Source organism: Lytechinus pictus, chromosome 19 (genome assembly GCF_037042905.1).
Source record: "Lytechinus pictus isolate F3 Inbred chromosome 19, Lp3.0, whole genome shotgun sequence".
Taxonomy (NCBI): domain Eukaryota; kingdom Metazoa; phylum Echinodermata; class Echinoidea; order Temnopleuroida; family Toxopneustidae; genus Lytechinus; species Lytechinus pictus.
The window spans coordinates 5741680-5760811 of NC_087263.1; the positions used below are offsets into that span (position 1 = coordinate 5741680).

Consider the following 19132-nt stretch of genomic DNA (forward strand, 5'->3'; position numbering starts at 1 on the left):
AATAGGCCTTTAGTGTGGCGGAAACTATGAGCCAGCAACTCTGTCAGATGCATGAGCGACGTGCACCTCAAATGATCTCCAGTCTTTGATTTCTCGCTGTACCACTCGAAGAGCCAAAAATAGAATCTTGTTCTTGTATACGGGGATAGATGGGTAGGTGCTCTATTTGGTGGCAAAATGCTGTGCAATGCTACACCAATTATGGTCCAAAGTGCAAATCATTTCATCACTTGAATATCGAGAATATTTGTTGTGGGAAGTGTTTTAAAGTGGGTAGTACATGTAAATTGTAGATGGAAATACATGTAGATTGTATCATTTGCAAATGATGGGTTGTAAATGATTGATATGCTTTTAAATATTGAAGTTTATGAAATTATTCCAAAGAAATTCTGCATGAAGAGCTTGAAAACCACTCCACATCATGTACATCATGGCATCTGTGGCATTTCATATTGTGAACAGAAATGCATTTGAATTTGAAATGAAAAAGATATGGAACCATGCATTGTAGGCCTTCACTGTAAGAAAAACATTTTTGAGCTAACTTTATAGAAGGAATTTCTTTAGCAGTTTTGTGCAGAAACTTTTCTTTTGCAAGGGAAAATACTCAGCAATTTACTGTAGATGCCGATATTAGAGCCAACTGAAAAGATTTTCAAATTTCTTCATGTATCTGTGTTGACACTGGGGTTTTACAGTGACATGTAAACACCATTGTACATATGTGTGAACTTCTGTAACCTTTGTGGTGATACGTGTAACCTATATCAGCAATGTACGTACATCAATGCAGCCGAGTTGCCCTATGGACGTTGCATTGTGTTGTCAACAGTCCCTTGAATGTCATGTCAACACACAAGATGTGATGGCATGCTGGACCTATAGAAAACAACAGGGGCGGATTACACTGCGCTGTCCATGCTGAATATACATGTTTACGCTGTGCATCATTGCATGATATTTTCTTAGCATTCTCTTCCTCTTTCTAATTCTATTTATGTCACTGTTTATGGTTGTAAATGACTATTTGACATACATGTACATGTACATTCCTCTTCACTCAGTTCAAGGTACAAGGAATATTATAAATCACTGTATATGGGAAGTGAAAGAAAAGTTCATCATGCCAGATTTTCATAGTTAAAATACCTTTGTGATTATTTTTAACCACATTTATTGTATTTCGTTTTGCCCCATTTTCCACATATTTGTACTGTGCAGAAATATGTATTCTTACATGTGTATGCGTTGTGAGATGCAACTTTAATAGAAACAAATTACAATTTCCTCCTATAAAAAGCCTCTTAATTTACCAACTTAGAATCAGTCGTCATATTATAGAATTGTTGTACATGTAGGCTGTGTGGGGTAAGAGTTATTGTTTAAATTTGATTTGACAAAATGTTCTTGTCAGGGGAAGCATTTCATGAAACTAATGTTATAAGCCACTGAAATCCTTGCATTTGATTGGCTCAGAGCAAACTTGCCTCTGAATTTGAGTGACAAGATGCTTTGTGAAACACTCCCCAGATGGAAGAAGATGAACATGTAGTGATGTCACTCAGGGAAAATGGGCCATAGTAATTAGTATATCCAAAAATAAATGATGAGCCTCGCAACCATGATCAAAACTAGATAGCATGATTGCATCACTGTTCGATCTCACCTACTTGTTGTCGCGAAGTGTCTGTCATGTTGCCATGGTGATTTGACACATGCCTTGCACTTGAGACGATCTGTTGCTCACAGCACAGGAAGGTGTGGGATGGATGAAGAGGAAGAGGATTAGAACTTGTGAAATTGGTTTTAATGCATCCCTGTAATGACATCCTCATTGGCCACTTTTAGTGCTTCCTAGTTATAGTTTCTGTGGCGACTTGTTGTCTGTCCTTTTTTAAGGATACTTCCATTTTATAGGATGAAGGCTGACATGTATTTGTAGCCTTCATTCAAGCCTTATGTGTAGGCATTGTACTTGTACATTCAAATGTAGATCTCTGGATACCAGAATAATTTATTTTTAAAGACCTAACAATAAGTTTTACATTGATTTTGTTGGATTATGTTTGATCTCATTTTGAGATTGTTTGATACCAGGTGGGAGTTTCATAAAGCTGTTCGTGAGATAAGAGCGACTTTAAGAAAGATTGGTGATCCTTTCTTTTGGTAAATGCTATGCACCATTGACAATGGTTTAGCGCGTAGGAAAGGTTCACCGGTCGTTCTTAAAGTCGCTCATAACTTACGAACAGCTTTATGAAACACCCACCAGAACTGGAGTTTGTGTCTCAATGGGGGCGTTTCACGAAGATTTAAGTGTGACTAAGAGTCGCACTTAAATTCCCTGTTGCGTGTGGTACAACTGTATATTAAAAAGACAGCACCTCATTGGTCAAATCATGGTAATAGGATACACGTGCTACTGCACATACATGTTCGCGTCAGTTTTTAAGCGTGACTCTACATGTAAGTCACACTTAACTCTTTGTGAAACACCACCACTGACCAGTTGCCTTATAACTTGCCTTAAATATCTCTCAAGCTGTTTAGTGCCCTGTAACATAAAAGCTTAGCGAATGGTAATGTAGGAGTTTCAAAGTGAAGACTACATGTACATGTAGGCTTCAAATTCAACTGCATGACTAATACGTGTAGGTAGTGGAACCACAGCGTGAGCTCGATAAGTTTTATACACTGTCATCATGGTATGGTAGTCATTCTCGTTGCTATTGAGGTCGCAAGGTTTCGATTATTCTTTGATAATGTGCTCTATCTGCTTTTATTGTGAACCATTTGAGCGTTGCTGATAACGCAAGTCATTTTTGCCGAAAAGGAAAATGAAACACCATTGAGGACACGATTGTAAACAATAGAAAAGAATTGTCTGTATTGTCCGATCGAGATTTTTGTCTTGTCTACATGAAATACCTACATGTATATGTTGCATCAGATTGTTACAGCAATGATGTGCCAAGTTTATTCGTTAGTGTCCAGTTCATTATTATGCTAGCCTAGCTACATGTACATTGTAGATGTTTACATATTGGTATTTATGCGCTGTCTACAGTATATTCAGGATATAACTTGTTGAGCAGGATACGCGTTTGAATTGTCTTTTGGATCTCTGATGTGTCATACTGAATCTATATTAGACCTTGGATTTTTTTAGAGGAATATATTCATGTATAGGTCATTAAGAATGTAAGTATTGAGGATGATTTTAGTGATTAAAGTGATAAGTGCTGGGGGGGGGATTCATGGGTGCGCATGCTAATTTGCCTCAGATATGTCCCCATAAAAAAAGAGCCCTTGAAATTTCCATGTGGCACAACATTGAACAAAAATTTGGTCGGTGAGCTATAAAATAGCCACCAAAAGTTTTCCTCTCAAAAGACGTGTATTTGTCAGATGTGCTTGAATACCATGTTTCTGGCATACAGTACTATGTAGATAACTTTTAAAGAGAAATGCCAGTATTTGCAGTAAACACTGATTTCATGAGAAAGTCTGTAAAACCAGGCTTAATTGTCAGTATATCATCAAGGATCTAGATCTGGTACAGTTACATAAACTGAACTTTGTGAAATCTTGAAATCTACGCTGAAAAATGTTCACACTGAAGATCACCAACACAGATAGGCACACGTGGGACAGTGTATTATTATTGCTGGAATAAAGACCCGACGGAAGTGACAGAATCCGCGCTTATTTTGCTTATTTCTCAGCAATTACACAATTTCTTCCAGAATCCTTTGGCACATATTTTTTATTCATACAAACAGACACTTGGGTGGTCATTATATTAGATTCTGTAAAAAGTCATTTTGAGTTCGTTACCAAAACTGGAATTTATCTTTAATACAAAATGGTGAATGTATAATGCTCTAATAAAATGGTTGCCCTCTTATACCATGGGCCTACCTGCACTGAGTTTGCACTGACCCATAATACTTTTTTTGCCTTGATAATGATCTTTGCTTTCAATTCTTGCAGCCAATATCCACAAGAGTAGCTCAGATGCTATCGCAACCCAACGCTATTCAATAATGCATGCACAATCACAACACGTGACATTCATAACTAGAAGAAATCTATTGATGTCTGCGCATGGCATGTGAATTTCCCGCATCTAATAAAATAAGTTGGCCACATTAAAAAAGATTGAATGAATCAAGATCAAGTTTAAAAAATAATTGTTTATCAGCCATGTTGCTGTTATGGTGTTAGGCTAGAAATTCTTACACAGATATCTAGATATAGTATGATTGATTTGTACAATTTGTCTGACCTTGAAGTTTGCAAAATTGATGACAGTAGCTGGAAACAAGGGCTCTGATTCAAATCAGTTTTTGTTTGGTTAAGCCGCTCATACAAACTTACTCAATACAGCTTTTATGAATCACCAACCTAAACTCTTTAATAAATTAAGTAACTATTGTAGTTATGCATGACTTTAATGCACAACTGACCATGGGTGCCATTCGCTTTGATTCTCATATACCCTTTTTACACAGGATTTTCTTAACCCCGGACTATCGCTAACCCCGTACTATCCTTAACCCCGTACTATTTTTTTCCCTTTTTACACATGCCAAATTGTTATTGCTAACCCCGGATAAGGAATGCTTGCTTTTCACACACGAAACTCGCTAACCCCGGACTAGTGGTTTTTGTCGATCATTCGTAGTACAAGTACTTCACTCGTACCATTTTACACACGCTACAATTTCCTTAACCCCGTACTATAGGTGGGGCCAAATTGCCATTTAGCCCCACCTATAGTACGGGGTTAAGCTTAGCCCACTTTCGTTTTACACTAGCGATCTTAACCCCGTACTATCGCTCTTAGCACCGAAATTGCTGGGATAACCCTGCTTTTTTGCAGGGCCAAATAATCCCGTACTAAAGGTGGGGTTAGCCCACTTTGCAAAAATGATGTGTAAAAAGAAAGTGGGCTAAGCTTAACCCCGTACTATAGGTGGGGCTAAATGGCAATTTAGCCCCACCTATAGTACGGGGTTAAGGAAATTTTAGCGTGTGTAAAAAGGGTAATAGGCTTATTTTGAAATCCCATCTCTGTGGATTAAAGGTCTTCTACATGTAGTATAAAGTTTGGCGAGAGGAAATTCACTCCCACAAAAAAGTTATCTCATTAAGCATGAGAACAGGAGCCGCGTTTCATAAAGAGTTGCAACTGTTGTAACTTTGCCATTATGGCAACTACCATGGGCACCGCACAACACTGCATAATGCCACCATGCTGTAAAAGGCTGTGGGGCTAAACCCAGGGTAATAATATCAAAGTCCTTTGGAAGCGCATAGAGACGTTTTGTGTTATGCGCTATAGAACTGACTATTATTATTATGGCAACGGCTCAGCAGCCAATCAAAATCAAGGTGACCATGGTAGTTGCCATAATGGCAAAGTTACAACAGTTGCAACTCTGTATGAAACGGGCCCCGGGTCACCAGTGTGCGCAAAGTTGTTTGTATGTTATATCTTTTATAAAGCACTATCCTGGATAATGTTACTAAATTCAAGAGTTCAGGGCATAAAGCTGTTTGTAAGTTAGGAAGGACTGAACAAACAAAGGACCAATGGTCCTTTCCTTGGAACTACATGTACATGGAGTTCAACCCTAAAGAAAATCTGGGGTCTATCATTCACCACAAGAAATGGTCAACAGTTTGTCTAAATTGTAACTTCCGAATAGCTTTATGAAACGTCCACCTGAATCATAAAGATTAAGTTGCTTTGTGACAACAGGACCCATATTTTTAATCTTTATTTGTTGTTTGGTACAAAGTCTAAATTTTTGTTCATTGCATACATGTTATCTTGCTGATAATTGTGTCATTTTAATACTTGACAAGGCTTCTGATTTCTTTTCTTGTGTAGAAACGAGTATACATGTAAAAAAGCAAGTGCATGTACAAACATTGTAGGAAATAATATTCCTGATATTGCATATCATTTTATTTAATATCAGTTTACTGCTACCCATGTCTTTTGTGTAGCAAGATTTACATCTAACACTTTTGGTAAACAGTCTTTCTAAATGACTAAAGCTGCTAATCTATATGAATATTAACATCAAACTTTTTTGTTTATCTTTGAATCATTTTTAGAACAACTTTATATTTGATAACCCTCAAGCAAAAGTTATTTACTTATACTGGAGTGCTTGTGCATAATTTTTATTTACATACATGTACAATCACCCAAGTGTGATGATGCTGTTGATGACATGCAAGTCAATGCCACAAACTTTCACTCTAAACTATCTGTATTGAAGTTGGGTAACCATTAAAAAGGAAGTGGAATTCCCCCTTGATAATGTGTACATGTATATTGAATACAGGAGCTTTGCAGTGCATGCCAATGGATTAAAAATAAAGGAACTTCAAGCTCAAGTCTTGTTTTTTTTTAATGATAATGATTATGTGTATTTAAAGGAGCATCCCTGTCTCTAAACTGTATTTTCCCCCACTCTAATTATGATCACTTGTAAAAATGTCAATGTCGTGAACTATCGCTATGAACTATCTGCATTGGTGTTTGGCAACCATTGAAATGAAGGGGAATTCCCATATTCTGCAATAAAGTTTGTGATCATTAATTATGTGCATGTGAGCGTTAATGTTGACACTGTTCCAAGTAATACTCAAGCTGCTTGTGGTTTTGGGAAATCTCATGCCTCTCATCAAGTCTTGGCAATCTTCATGGATATCAAGGCTTGAGGTAGAGTCCATGCAATCAATATCTGCCTTGTTAAAAAAAGGAAAGAAATACGTATTGGACAAAAAGTTATGAACTCTTCATTATCTTTTCTCTCTGACAGGCATGCTGCCTCGGACACCTTCGCCATGTTTTGGAGGTTTGGTATGCCGACGACGTCACATATTGACACGTTGCTAGAAAAAGAGGTAAGAGCCACACTCCACATCATCAGTTATACCTCGGTCACATTTGCTTTATGGTGGCCATACGGCGAGTCGTAAACAGCCGTTTTAACATATTTTTTTGTACCAGCTACATATAGGTGGTTTGAATAAAACGGCTGTTTTTGACTCGCTGTACGGCCGCCATAGAGCAAATGTGACCGACGTATTAATGAGGAAAAGATGTATACTATTGTAGGGGTAAATGTTTATAGCAGGATAAGAAAAGTTGTATGAAGAGAACTACAAGTTTTGATAAAAGGTCAAAAGATTTTTGTTTAGGGGGAGGGGGCTACTACAATGTACTTTTCACAGCCCACTGCCGAGATCTTCAACACTGGATACACTTTGACATTGTAGTGAAAGGCAATTTTACAGGGCTTTAAAAAAAGTATTTTCCAGGGTTTCGTAACACAAAGGATTGCGATTGATCGTACGCTTGATTGTCACGATTGATTGTAAATTGTCAATGGAATCAATGGTAGAAAAATGTTGTACGATCATAGCTTAGCTTTGTGTTACAGGCCCCAGGGCTCCGTAACACAAAGGTTTGTGCAATCCATCGCTAAATACTAATGACCAATCAAGATGTGCACTTTGTTTATAATACTGACCAGGAACCAATAACAGCTGTTCTTTCATATTTGCAATTCATCGCAAACCTTTGTGTTACGGAGCCCAGGTCTCGGAGCATTTCAGGGGTGAAATTGCTTGGATCTCCTTGCGATTTTTCCCCTGTACAAGGTCAAGATTAGGCATTATTCATCCATGGTGTTGAAAATAGCAACTAAATTGATAAGCAGGAGTTGATAAAATAATGAGATGTACAATGTATGGTATGTATTTTAATTCTGGTAACGTAATAAAGTTGTTAAACAGGTTTCTCTCTGTCAGGTAGCAACTTCTATTAGATTGTTAGTTTGAAACCAGAATATTTATCCTTTGTAGCTTTTCAGAAGCAATTTTAACCAGTGGTTAGTGCTCAATTGGATATACATGTAATTGCCACATGTCCTACCTATTCCTTTTTTGATTTAAGAGTTCAGAGCATTCACAGTTCTTATTTACCTAATGACTGAATATTTCAAAATGTGTAAAAAGAAAAAATAAATCACCTCATTTTGTGCATTTATTACATTTATGCTCTCATAAATGGTAGTTATTCATTCATCATCATCATCATCATAAAATCACTGAAAACCATAGTTTGAAAAGGTTTCTGAGCCATGACAACATAGTCTTTAAAAATGTAAATATTGCTTGATTGTCACATGTTTACTACAGAAATTCAATAACCTGGATAAAAAAATAAGCTTCAGTTAAACTAATTACACAGAATCCAAAATGACCAAAGATTTTCTGTTATTACCAGTGACATATGGGCGCGCCGTGGTCTAGTGGTTCTGACTCTCACCTTTCAAACAGAGGGTCATGGGTTCGAATCCTAGCCGTGGCGTGTTTTCCTTCAGCAAGGAATTTATCCACACTGTGCTGCACTCGACCCAGGTGAGGTAAATGGGTACCGGCAGGAAGTAATTCTTCAAAAAGCTGTGTGCACCAGAATTGGTAGACTAGCTTGGCCGGGGTAATATAAGAGCGCCTTGAGCACCTAGCAAGGTGGATACGTGCACTATACAAATCCTATATTTTATTTTATTTATTATAACATTGGGAGGTTTGGAGTCAGTTTCTTTGGTGTGACTGTAACAATCACGATTCTGTATAGGAAATGCATGAATGATTGCCTTAATCCATCTTGAAATATATATGTTTACGTGCCTCCACGATAAACTTCCTTCCAGAACACACAGGAAATCTAGTCATTGTTTAAACAGCCAATTATCAACTGGTTTTCCCAGTGTGTACTAGTGATGTTATTTGTTTACATGGAGACCTGGTCTGGTACACTTTCATTCACATCAGAAACTGCAAACTGGCTCAAGGACCAGATTTTGTTTAGGTATGGAAATCCGGATCTGTGCATGTTTTCACAATGTTTCCTGCAATGCTAGAGTATTATATGATAAGCAATGATACCATGTGTAGTCTATTAAATACTGGTATACCAATTTGAACTCCACTACTGAGCCTTCAATCATCCTACAGTGTATATGTGGGTTTCGTAATTGCGAATTGAAAACAAAATGTGATGTTGGTAACTTAATCCTCATTTTCAGGACACTTTCCATACGGGAAAAATATACATGGTACTGGGGCAATTTAGCCCCCGAAATGCTTACAAAAACCCCTGGAAACCAAAAAGTGGAAGCACTGGAAACCCCCATTCTCTGCAATGTTGAAGCTTTTCCGATGTTGCAGATTTATGCAGTTGTGGAAAGTAGCCCCCGAAAAAAATTGTTTTGCTTGTTGTGACAGGAAGGGGAGGGGGGGGGGGGTGGGGTGTAAATACTTTACCCAAATTTTCCAGTACATTTACATGTACACTTCATATTATTGTTGGTATTGTGGCCCAGTATTTAACCTGCTTGACATTCTCCAGATCCTAACTTGTTAGAGACCATGCAGTGTACTTGTGTGCCAGGTCAAAATGAATCACTTCCTCCACTTTCCCTCCACAAATTCATAGAACGTGACTCATGACAGTAGAACAACCTGACACCCCTTATGAAAATTTGTCTTTCTTTATTCTTTAAAGAAGAAATTATGCAGCAATTGCGGTAGTCTGTGTAGAGACAGTGATTTTCCGTTTCTAAAAATCTGTAATTTCGTTTCAACTTGATCTAAAAATGGAAATTCTGTTTTGTCAATGAAAATGTACACAGCAAAAACCTGAATTCCATTTTGCAAAGGTGAAATCCTTGAATTTTTACATGAAAAGTATAAGAACCAAACAGAATTTCCGTTTTATTTACCGGTAAAACGGAAAATCACTGCCCCTATCTGTGCTGAATTTAAACCTGGTGAGAAATATATGGTCTGGAGTGCATCCAGTTGCCCGTTACAGATAGAATTGCATGTTCAAGTAAACAAAAAATTCCCACCAATCGGAAGTTTGCATTTGATTTTATCAGTCGCGTTTATCGTCATGGGTTTGAGTGCAGCTCTTTTTGCTACTGATCTGTATTGTATGCTGTGAAATTTGGTTTGATAATGGGTAGTAGTGAATTCAAAGAAAATGAAAGGGAGATTATGGAAAGCAACTCTTTGGACTTTAACTTTTTATTAGATCAATGATGCATTGCACCAAGGAGATTGAATGATGTATACATGTACATTCATTTGTAGTCAAGGGCAATGCCCTCACTTTCTTCGTAATTTTCAAGCATTAGGCGAAGTAAGCGATGTATTCATACTGTCTTCGGCACACATCACATGGCTTCATTTACTCTGTTCTGTCTACAAGGTTATTTGATCCATCGGGATCAGGTTGAGGGGATATCGGCGTAAGTGTAGTGATTTCCATGCACGGCTCTGGCAGGGGAAGACATGCATGCAGTCATATCCTGGCAGAAAGTGGCTCTAAACAGAGCTCGGCCCAGTTTAGCGCTAGTCTGCCGGCCAGACCCTCTGGTCCAGGGGTGCCCTGGGGAAGCGTGCTTCCTACCATGTTTATCATCATGTAATGTTGGATTTGGTCAAATTGATACTTGATATTTATTATGAAAGTTTATCAGATTTTCTCTCCCCTGCATTGCTTCATGCACAAAAATATATCCTTTCTCATTTTCTGTAACACATTCTTTTCAATTGGGATTTTGGTGGCCACCAAAGACATTTTTTTTTTTTACTGTAGACAGGTGTCCCCCATGACAAGTTTAACTGTATCTCAAGTGAATTATGAAAGCAAATATGAGTTCTACATTTATCTGATCAATCTTCATATATGGTATTTTATTTCAGGATATCACTTTAACAGAAGTACTAGAGGAAGACGATGTATTACAGGAATGTAAAGGACAGAACAGGAAACTTATAGACTTGTAAGTTCATTTCAAAGCAATACAATGTAGCTTAGTGGCACATCGAGGAATATATTACACTCTACATGTACTATCATTTTGTTCTGCGTTACAATGTGATTCATTGAAGTCTGGCATCCGTTTCATAAAGACTTGTTATAATAACAAATGCACAATTTCTATAACAAGTTTATTACAAGCCAATCAAATCAAATGATATCAGTAGCTTTAAACTGTTATTTATAATAATTTATTATTGTAACAAGTTTTATGAAATGGGAACCTGAGTAGAAAGACCAGTCTAGGGAGAGGAAAAGTGGCCTTTATGAGCAGGATGTCTCTATTAGGTGGTTTCAGACCGCCTCGAAGTTCGTCAGTTCCAGGTATTCTCTGATCGGGAAATTTACCCCGATCAGAAAATACCAGGTATTTTGGTAATGTGAAAGCAAACTACGCGTAATTTCCCCGAAAGAAAATACCCGCTAAATAGTAGGTACTTGGCGAAATTACGAGAACTTTCGCGGGGAATTTTCCAAGGTCGCTGGTATTTTGGCAATGTGAAAGCAATTTACGGGAAGTTTTAGCCCAGCGTGTCGTTGGGCGCGGGTGCCATGGGTGGCTGCTGGGCTAGTGGTTTTGAATCTCGCGCCTTGCCTGCTTATTAGACCATACTGCGCATGCTCCTAACTTCAGGAATTTATTTCGAAGGGTATATTTCGGGGCGGTGTGAATGCAGGAATAATTAATGGGTATTTTTTAGCCTGAAAATGTTCTCGTAATTTAACGTGGATTCTTGTGATCGAGGCGGTTTGAAACCGCCTATAGACATATTCTTTCCTGTACATGTTTGTATGGGAATTATACAATCAAGGCAAACATGGACTCCTACTAATACAAGGAGTTGTGATTGATCTGATCAACTAAAACTATGGAAAGCTAGCAATGCCCACACCTCACATAACTGTTAAAAATGTTTTCTAGATTTTACATATTCATTCATTGCTGTCTTGACAATTCAGCGTGCTTCCTCTTTGGTTGCAAAGGATGTTGTGCAAATTTTCAGTAGGAAAAATTGTGACGATGATGGATTTTCATATATACAGGTAATATGTATTTGAGGTTGATCAAATCAATCACAGCTCTTTGTAAGACGGCTCTTTGTAAGACGGGGCCCTGATTTGTTGGCTTTATAGATGGGTGGTCCTACACAGGGCGAAAGCTGAAGCAGGTTTGACTGCAGAAATTAAATCTTTATGAGGATGATTGAGATTATCTAATCAAGAATTATTGATAATCATGATTGTAACAATATGAGCTTCATCTTGATCATAACCACATGTGTTTGATTCATATCTAATAATGTTGTTTCAATAAATGATCTTAAATTAAGGAAAATAATAAGGAAAACTTAAGCTATTAACTGTAGTGAATAACCATTCACTATAGAAATAGTAATTTGGAATGCACAGAAGCAGGTAGGGAACTATAGCTGCAGTGCCAAACAGAAAATCTTTGATTCAGTCACCCAGGGATTACAGTATGTTCATGAACACTTACCAGGACCCCTGTTGCACAAAAGTTTCTATTTCATTACAACTTTGCCATCCAATGGTCCTTGATTTTGATTGACTCTACTGTTGAGCATTGTTCCCAAGGTAGTGACCATTGGATGGCAAAGTTACCATGATAGTAACTCTTTATGCACCAGGGCCCAGGCTAGCCAAGTGTACCTTGGTTACAAGTATAAATGCAGGGTAAGTTCGTCTATCTAATGACTCAGGGTTATATGTGGCTTTTTAATGAGATTTTGATCATCTGCTGTTGCGTAATCTTCCTGGAGGTGTTCCTATTGAATGCAATTGGATTACCTGCATGATTGATGGTAGTTAGAGATGGTTGCGCAACACCGATTGTTTTGTTTGGCCAGGCTATTGGCTTTATACATTTGGTGATATATTAGTGGATGGAAAGGAGTGCATACTGTCAAGTCTTTATCTGCTATTTTTTTAAGTGCTCTCATTTAGTGGTGACTGTTAATATTGTTTTGGGGAACGACAAAGTTTTGTGTCCCAGAATCTTTTAAAGAACAAAAAATGCTCCCCTGTACGTATGTTGTACAAACAGACGTCTAACAAAGAGTTAGGATTGCTCCAGTCAATCTCAACTCTATGGAAATCCATTAGTGTCATAATTTTTTTCTACAGGAAATTTGCACAATGTCCTTTGTAAACAAAGAGAAGCACACCGAATTTTCAAGAAAACAATGAATGAATGAATAATCATAGTTATTGAATATTTTGAACAAAGATGCCTAATAGATGTTGAATTTGGTATTCCATAGTTGTGGTTGATTGGATCAATCGCAAGTCTTTGTAAGACAGGGCCCAGATATCCATTATTGTGGGGCAGATTTTTGCGATTGATTTCATTGAGGATTGTGTTTGATCAGTCATATAAAAAAAGATCAGCCCCACGATCGGTCGCAAAGCTTCATGTTACCTGCTCTGAACATTAATACAGACATTGAATTTAAATATTACAGCAAGCCTTATACACTAAACCCCCTATAATCCAAACCTCTTCCTATCGTGCCATCTCTCATTAAATCTCTGTTCTATTTTTAGCCTGGTGAGGACAGACGTGATAGAGGAGCTAGTCAACCTGATAACGACTGAACCGTCCCAAGATCTACATGAATCTGTACAGTACAAGAACCCCAACATGGCCTGTGAGCTTCTCACGTCAGACGTGGCCGCTATATGCGACAAATTAGCAGACACAGATGTGAGTCACCCTACCCCCTAAACCAAGTTAATATAGCCAGTGTTTATTATTATTATTGATAACAGAAGCCTCTGAAGACTTTATTCAAAGTCCATTTATAAATGTTAATTTGCATTGTTAGTGCATGTAGCAAAATGAATGTTGATCTGAAAGTGACTGAATAGTGTTAGATTGCCCAACTTCAGTATGAAATAAGTGGATGAGATCTATCTTATATTCCATTCATTTCAGGTGATGCAATATCATAAGGGAAGGGTTTCTTGATTTGGCATTCTTTCAGAAGGCTTTATCGCCAAATTTCCTTTATTTTACATATATATTTGAAAGAAGATTGATAGTGAATTAATATTTCAACTAGCCTTTTCTCTGTCTTTGTATGATTTTGCGTGGAATGGAATAAATGGTTTTAATTGGGTAAAAATTAATGAACTTTCCCGGGCTACTTGTGAGCTCATTAACCATAATGTGCTAAAAGTTGTGATACAGCTAACTTTTGACCATATGCGAATCTCGGGTGGGCTTTTTTTTAGTAGTTTTTTTTCCAGTGCTTTTGAGGGCAAAAATACCCCAAGCCCCATTTAAGTTTTCCCTTTATTTAATGTTTTTGTTTTTCATTTTAATTTATTGAAAAATAGTCTAAATATAATAAGAAATTGCTCTTTCTTATTTCTCCCAACAGACCGCTTTCACAAATTTATGGAAGTTCTTAGACAGACCAGCCCCACTCAACCCCCTCCTAGCAAGCTTCTTTAGTAAGACGATAGGGTCGTTGCTATCCAGAAGACCGGAGGTCGTCGTCGAGTTCATCAAAGGCAAAGAGGACTGCATAGGCTTGCTCCTTTCTCATTTAGAAGTGTCTGCTATTATGGATCTTATTCTTAGGCTAATCACATGTATTGAATCACCAGAAATCAGGATATCATTCCTCAATGTGAGTTCAGTGTCCTGCCTTCTATTTGGGCCCTGTTGCACTAAATTTGTCATTGACAAGTTTTGGCAATTGCAACAGGGACAGATTCTACAACATACATGTAGTAAATGTATTGAAAATGCCCGTCAAATCACAATGAACAGCTGAGAAGGCCTTTGTCGAAAATTGGTGAACCGGGACAGCAGATCGCCATAACTTGCAAATATGTTGTTTGTACAGGGCCCCGTTGTACAAAGAGTTACGATTGATCCGATCAATCGTAACTCTATGGAAATCCATCAGTGTCATAATTTTTTCTACAGGAAATTTGCAAAATGTCCTTTGTAATCAAAGGAGAACACCCCAAATTGTCAAGAAGTCAATTAATTTATGGATATGCATTCATATCTAGAATTTTTTTTAAACAAACATGCATTTCATATGTTGACTTTGCTGGCTTTCCATAGTTGCGATTGATCGGATTGATCGTAACTCCTTGTACAACAGGGCCCTGCAAGATGACACTGCTGTTATGATTCACCAATTTTCTACAAAGACTTTTTGGTTGCTCTTTGTCATGAAGGGGTGTTGACAATAGATTCTCTACGTTCCAGAAAGCGTCTGCGTAGTGGTTGTGAAAACTCCCTATCGTTCATAACTCTGTCAGCACTAACATGGAAATGTTGACTTTGATTGTCTGTTGAGCATTGTTGTGATAGTAATTGTGATTTATAAGAGATTATTTGGTCTGTTTTACTTGCAAGAAGCTAATGCTATCAAGAATCCCATCAAGTTCTTTTTATTTTGTACAATTCAAATCCTTTCCATTATAAGATAGAAGAAAATACTGATACAATGCAGTATTATAAGGGTAGGAAAGATACTGTTACAAGCATTTCATCAGGATTAAATCACTTCTGCAAGTTGTCAGATTTAATCTCCTAATCGGCAGGGCATGATGGGAAATCCCCCATTTATCTATACCGGCAGCCAGTCAAATGGAACCTTTAGGGCTTGCAGAGACTGTATCATCTTGACGTCCATATGATGTGACAATATGGTTCAGTGCTTGACCTCGAATACTGCCACCTAGTCATTCTTGGGAGCATTTCAGGGATGGTGATTTTCACCGACTAATTTGCTCCCAGCCAATCAGATGCAAGGATTTCTAGTAGCTTGTAACAACTGTGGTTGAAAATAACTGACAAGAAGTCTCCATGAAATGCACCCCTGTTCTAGGGTGTGGTTTGCTTGGAAGAGTGACAAAATGATCTAGGTTGACAAGATGATTTATGATTAGAATCGATGAATTTACAAATTTAGAAAATTTCTGACCTGGTTTAATTGAAAATATTTCAGACTGCTCAATGGTTGGGAAGACGGAAAGGGTATGTCAATGGTTACTATTGAATATGAAAAGCTGTAGACCAATCACTTACTCAGAAATTGGTGTCCTTTTCACAATTATTTAATTTTCCCAAATTTAGCTTTTTTCTTGGCATACTAGTATATTGTGATAGATTGTAATTTTCCAGTAGAAACAGGTATTTAGCCCCCGCCAAATGAATAGAGAATAAACAATTAAAACTCGAGCAACTTTCCAGCTATAAATTGTGTTTTGATCATTGTAAGAAAAGAAATTTACTTAGCTAAATGAAAGAATCAAATACCATCCTTTGAAAAGATCTTAATAGTGATAAAAAATTGCTATGATATTGAGAAGTACATAGCCAAAACAAGTCTTCAAAAAAGAATTTCGAAAAAAAGTGGTTTCAGCTCCACAACTGTTTTTTAGTCCACTTTTCTGCCTTTTTTAATATGTACGATTCATGGATGTATTGTATGAACTGATCTTTGTGAAATATTTTTGTATATATGTATCAATGTTTTGTGAAAAAGTGTTTTTGTATTGTCAATAAAGGAACCATGTGGAAGGGTAAAAAAAAAATCTTTGCAGCAGTCAGTCTTCAACCTAATCATTCCTCATTTCTTTTCTCTTTCTATGCAGTGGTTAAACGATCAAAGGTTTATCCAGAGATTAGTAGACCTCATAGATACAGAACAATCAGAAGATACACATAGCAATGCAGCACAGACGTTATGTGATATCGTCAGACTCACTAGGGAACACATGTCACAATTACAAGAATGTGCAGAGAATGATCCTTTACTCACAACAATAGAAATGTAAGTAGGAATTTGAGTTCATGTTATTGTGATTGTATGTATGATTTCCCATTTGCTGTTGGGAGTATTAGCTGGTTTTCAGAACAAATCTAACATATGGTTTGTAAATATAGGTCGTTTATAGAATTTGAGAAGTAAGAAGCCATGAAGGACACCAAAATCGGAACTTGTAAATGTATATTTAAGTATATAGTTTAAAGAAGTTACTTCAGACAGTTGCTTATGTATGTCTTGGTCCACCGAGAGAACAGCCCCAAAAAGCCAGGCTTGTTTAGGGTAAATACCACTGCCAAGGATGCTACTTTATAGGATAAAGCGTGAATTCCAGCTAAAGCAACTTGTTTTCAGGCGATGGCTAACACCCTATTTTTCCAAAATGGCTCATTCTTAGGGATTAATAACAATCCAAGAGGTATCAATGTACTGCTTCCTTGAATAAAATGGAAACCAGTTCCTACTTTTCTTAATAATTTTACAACACACTCCTTGGGATATGATGTTTCTTTGCTATTTTTGAGCATTTTTTTTACTTGGGGACTTCATCCATCAAAACAAAAGGTTGTTTCTCCGTAAGTACCGAGTGTCTAACGATTTCCCTTCTTGTTTGTCTTGCAGGGAAGAAACTGTATCAGAGTTACTAGATCACATGTTCAAGGGCACGATATCAGAATCAGCAATAGTCAATGGTATATCAGTTCTACTCTCATTATTGGAATTTAGGAAACAAGGGTAAGTTGCATTACATTTACTTAGTCTAGGACCACTTGGTCTGCAACCTGTTGGTCTACTCCTTAGGTAGTCTAGTACCTCATGGGCTTAACCCTAAAATGGCCGGGGGGGGGGGTTGAATCAACCCCCCCCTCAACATTTTCTGCGATCATTCCGCCGCGCGAAATTTTTTGACCGCGCCACTCGCAGAGTTTATACTTTTAAGTCTTCCGCATCTTTTGAGACCAAATTTACGACGCCCGGGTACGCGGTTCCGAAATTACGCAACATTATGTAAGTGCGTGTCAGACCAAAAATTGTTCCAAAACGTGATTTTGTGTACAAAGTCAATGCAGATTGAGTTTTCTCATCTTATTCATAAAGATATGATTATTTTTACTTTAAACAGCTGAAAGCAATTGATTTTAGCATAATTATGCTTAAAAAAGGTTGTGCAATAAATCTGTTGAAAAAAAAACAAAGAAAAACAAAAGGCTGAAAAACAATGAAATACATAAGAAATTCATAAAACAATAAAATACATAAGAAATTGATTTCCAAACCGAAGTTTTTTTCAATTGCCATTGTTAAGAATGCTTCAAAGAATATTTTTTACCAAAAATTAGCATTCTAGGAGCTTTATTTAGTGAATTAGAGCAAAAAGTATGATTTATGCATAAATTAGCATAATTAATTCATATAAAATAAAATCTCATTATTTTGGAAAATTTTACCATACAGCCTTGTAGATTACATCGCACACTACCAGCGTGCAAATTTTTGCAGCGCTCGCGCGATCGGCGGCCGAGATCTCAGGGGGGGTTGAATCAACCCCCCCCCCCCCCCCCCGGCCACAGAACAGCCAAAAAAGCCCGGCCTAGTTAGGGTTAAACCTGGGCCCCGTCTTGCAAAGAGTTATGATTGATCCGATCAACCTCAAGTATATGGAAATCAATGTCATAATTTTTTCTACAGGAAATTTGCAAAATCTCCTTAGTAAGCAAAGAGAATCATGCGCTGAATTTTCAAGAGAATGATGAATGTATGCATGTACATCATATCTAGAAAATATTTCTGACAAACATATATTTTAGATGTTGATGTTGCTGGCCGTCCATAGTTGTGGTTGATCGGATCAATCGCAACTCTTTATAAGACGGGGTGCTGTTTAGTCTGTTATAAATTTGGTCTCATTGATGTTAAATTTCTACTACTCCTGGTCTTATGCTAATTAGTATAGCTGCCTTTGAGTCTAATGCCCAGGGCCCCGTAACACAAAGGTTAGCGATCAATCATTGTGGCCCAGTGGATTAGTCTTCTGACTTTGAAACAGAGGGTTCTAGGGTTTGAATCCCAGCCATGGCGTAATTTCCTTCAGCTTGAAATTTATCCACACTGTGCTGCACTCTACCCAGGTGAGGTGAAAGAGTACCCAGTAGGAAGAAATTCCTTGAATGATTTGAGCGCCTAGGCAGCCCAGCTAAAGCCGGGATCATAATATTTGCAGGGCCCGCTGGGAAAACAGTTTACAGAACTGAAGTGGCTTCCCTGGCTAAATACACCTATATTATTATTATTATCGCTAAATGGATTGGCCTATCGGGATCATCGTTGCATGTGCATTGTGCTCAGTAGACTGACCAGGAACCAATCAGAATTGGTCTTTCAAATTAGCGAT

At 37.6% G+C, this 19132-nt stretch overlaps 1 protein-coding gene across 3 annotated transcripts in view; it reads left to right on the top strand.

The window, feature by feature from the left end:
* The window catches only part of LOC129283058 (serine/threonine-protein phosphatase 6 regulatory subunit 3-like), a 56405-nt gene that overhangs the window by 9145 nt on the left and 28128 nt on the right, over positions 1 to 19132 (top strand). For all 3 annotated transcript variants that reach the window (XM_064114096.1, XM_064114097.1, XM_064114099.1), the window contains exons 3-8: positions 6846 to 6930; positions 10807 to 10886; positions 13490 to 13649; positions 14329 to 14580; positions 16568 to 16746; positions 17362 to 17475. In XM_064114096.1, coding sequence (XP_063970166.1) covers positions 6846 to 6930; positions 10807 to 10886; positions 13490 to 13649; positions 14329 to 14580; positions 16568 to 16746; positions 17362 to 17475 — 870 coding nt within the window. The remainder of the gene's footprint in view (positions 1 to 6845; positions 6931 to 10806; positions 10887 to 13489; positions 13650 to 14328; positions 14581 to 16567; positions 16747 to 17361; positions 17476 to 19132) is intronic.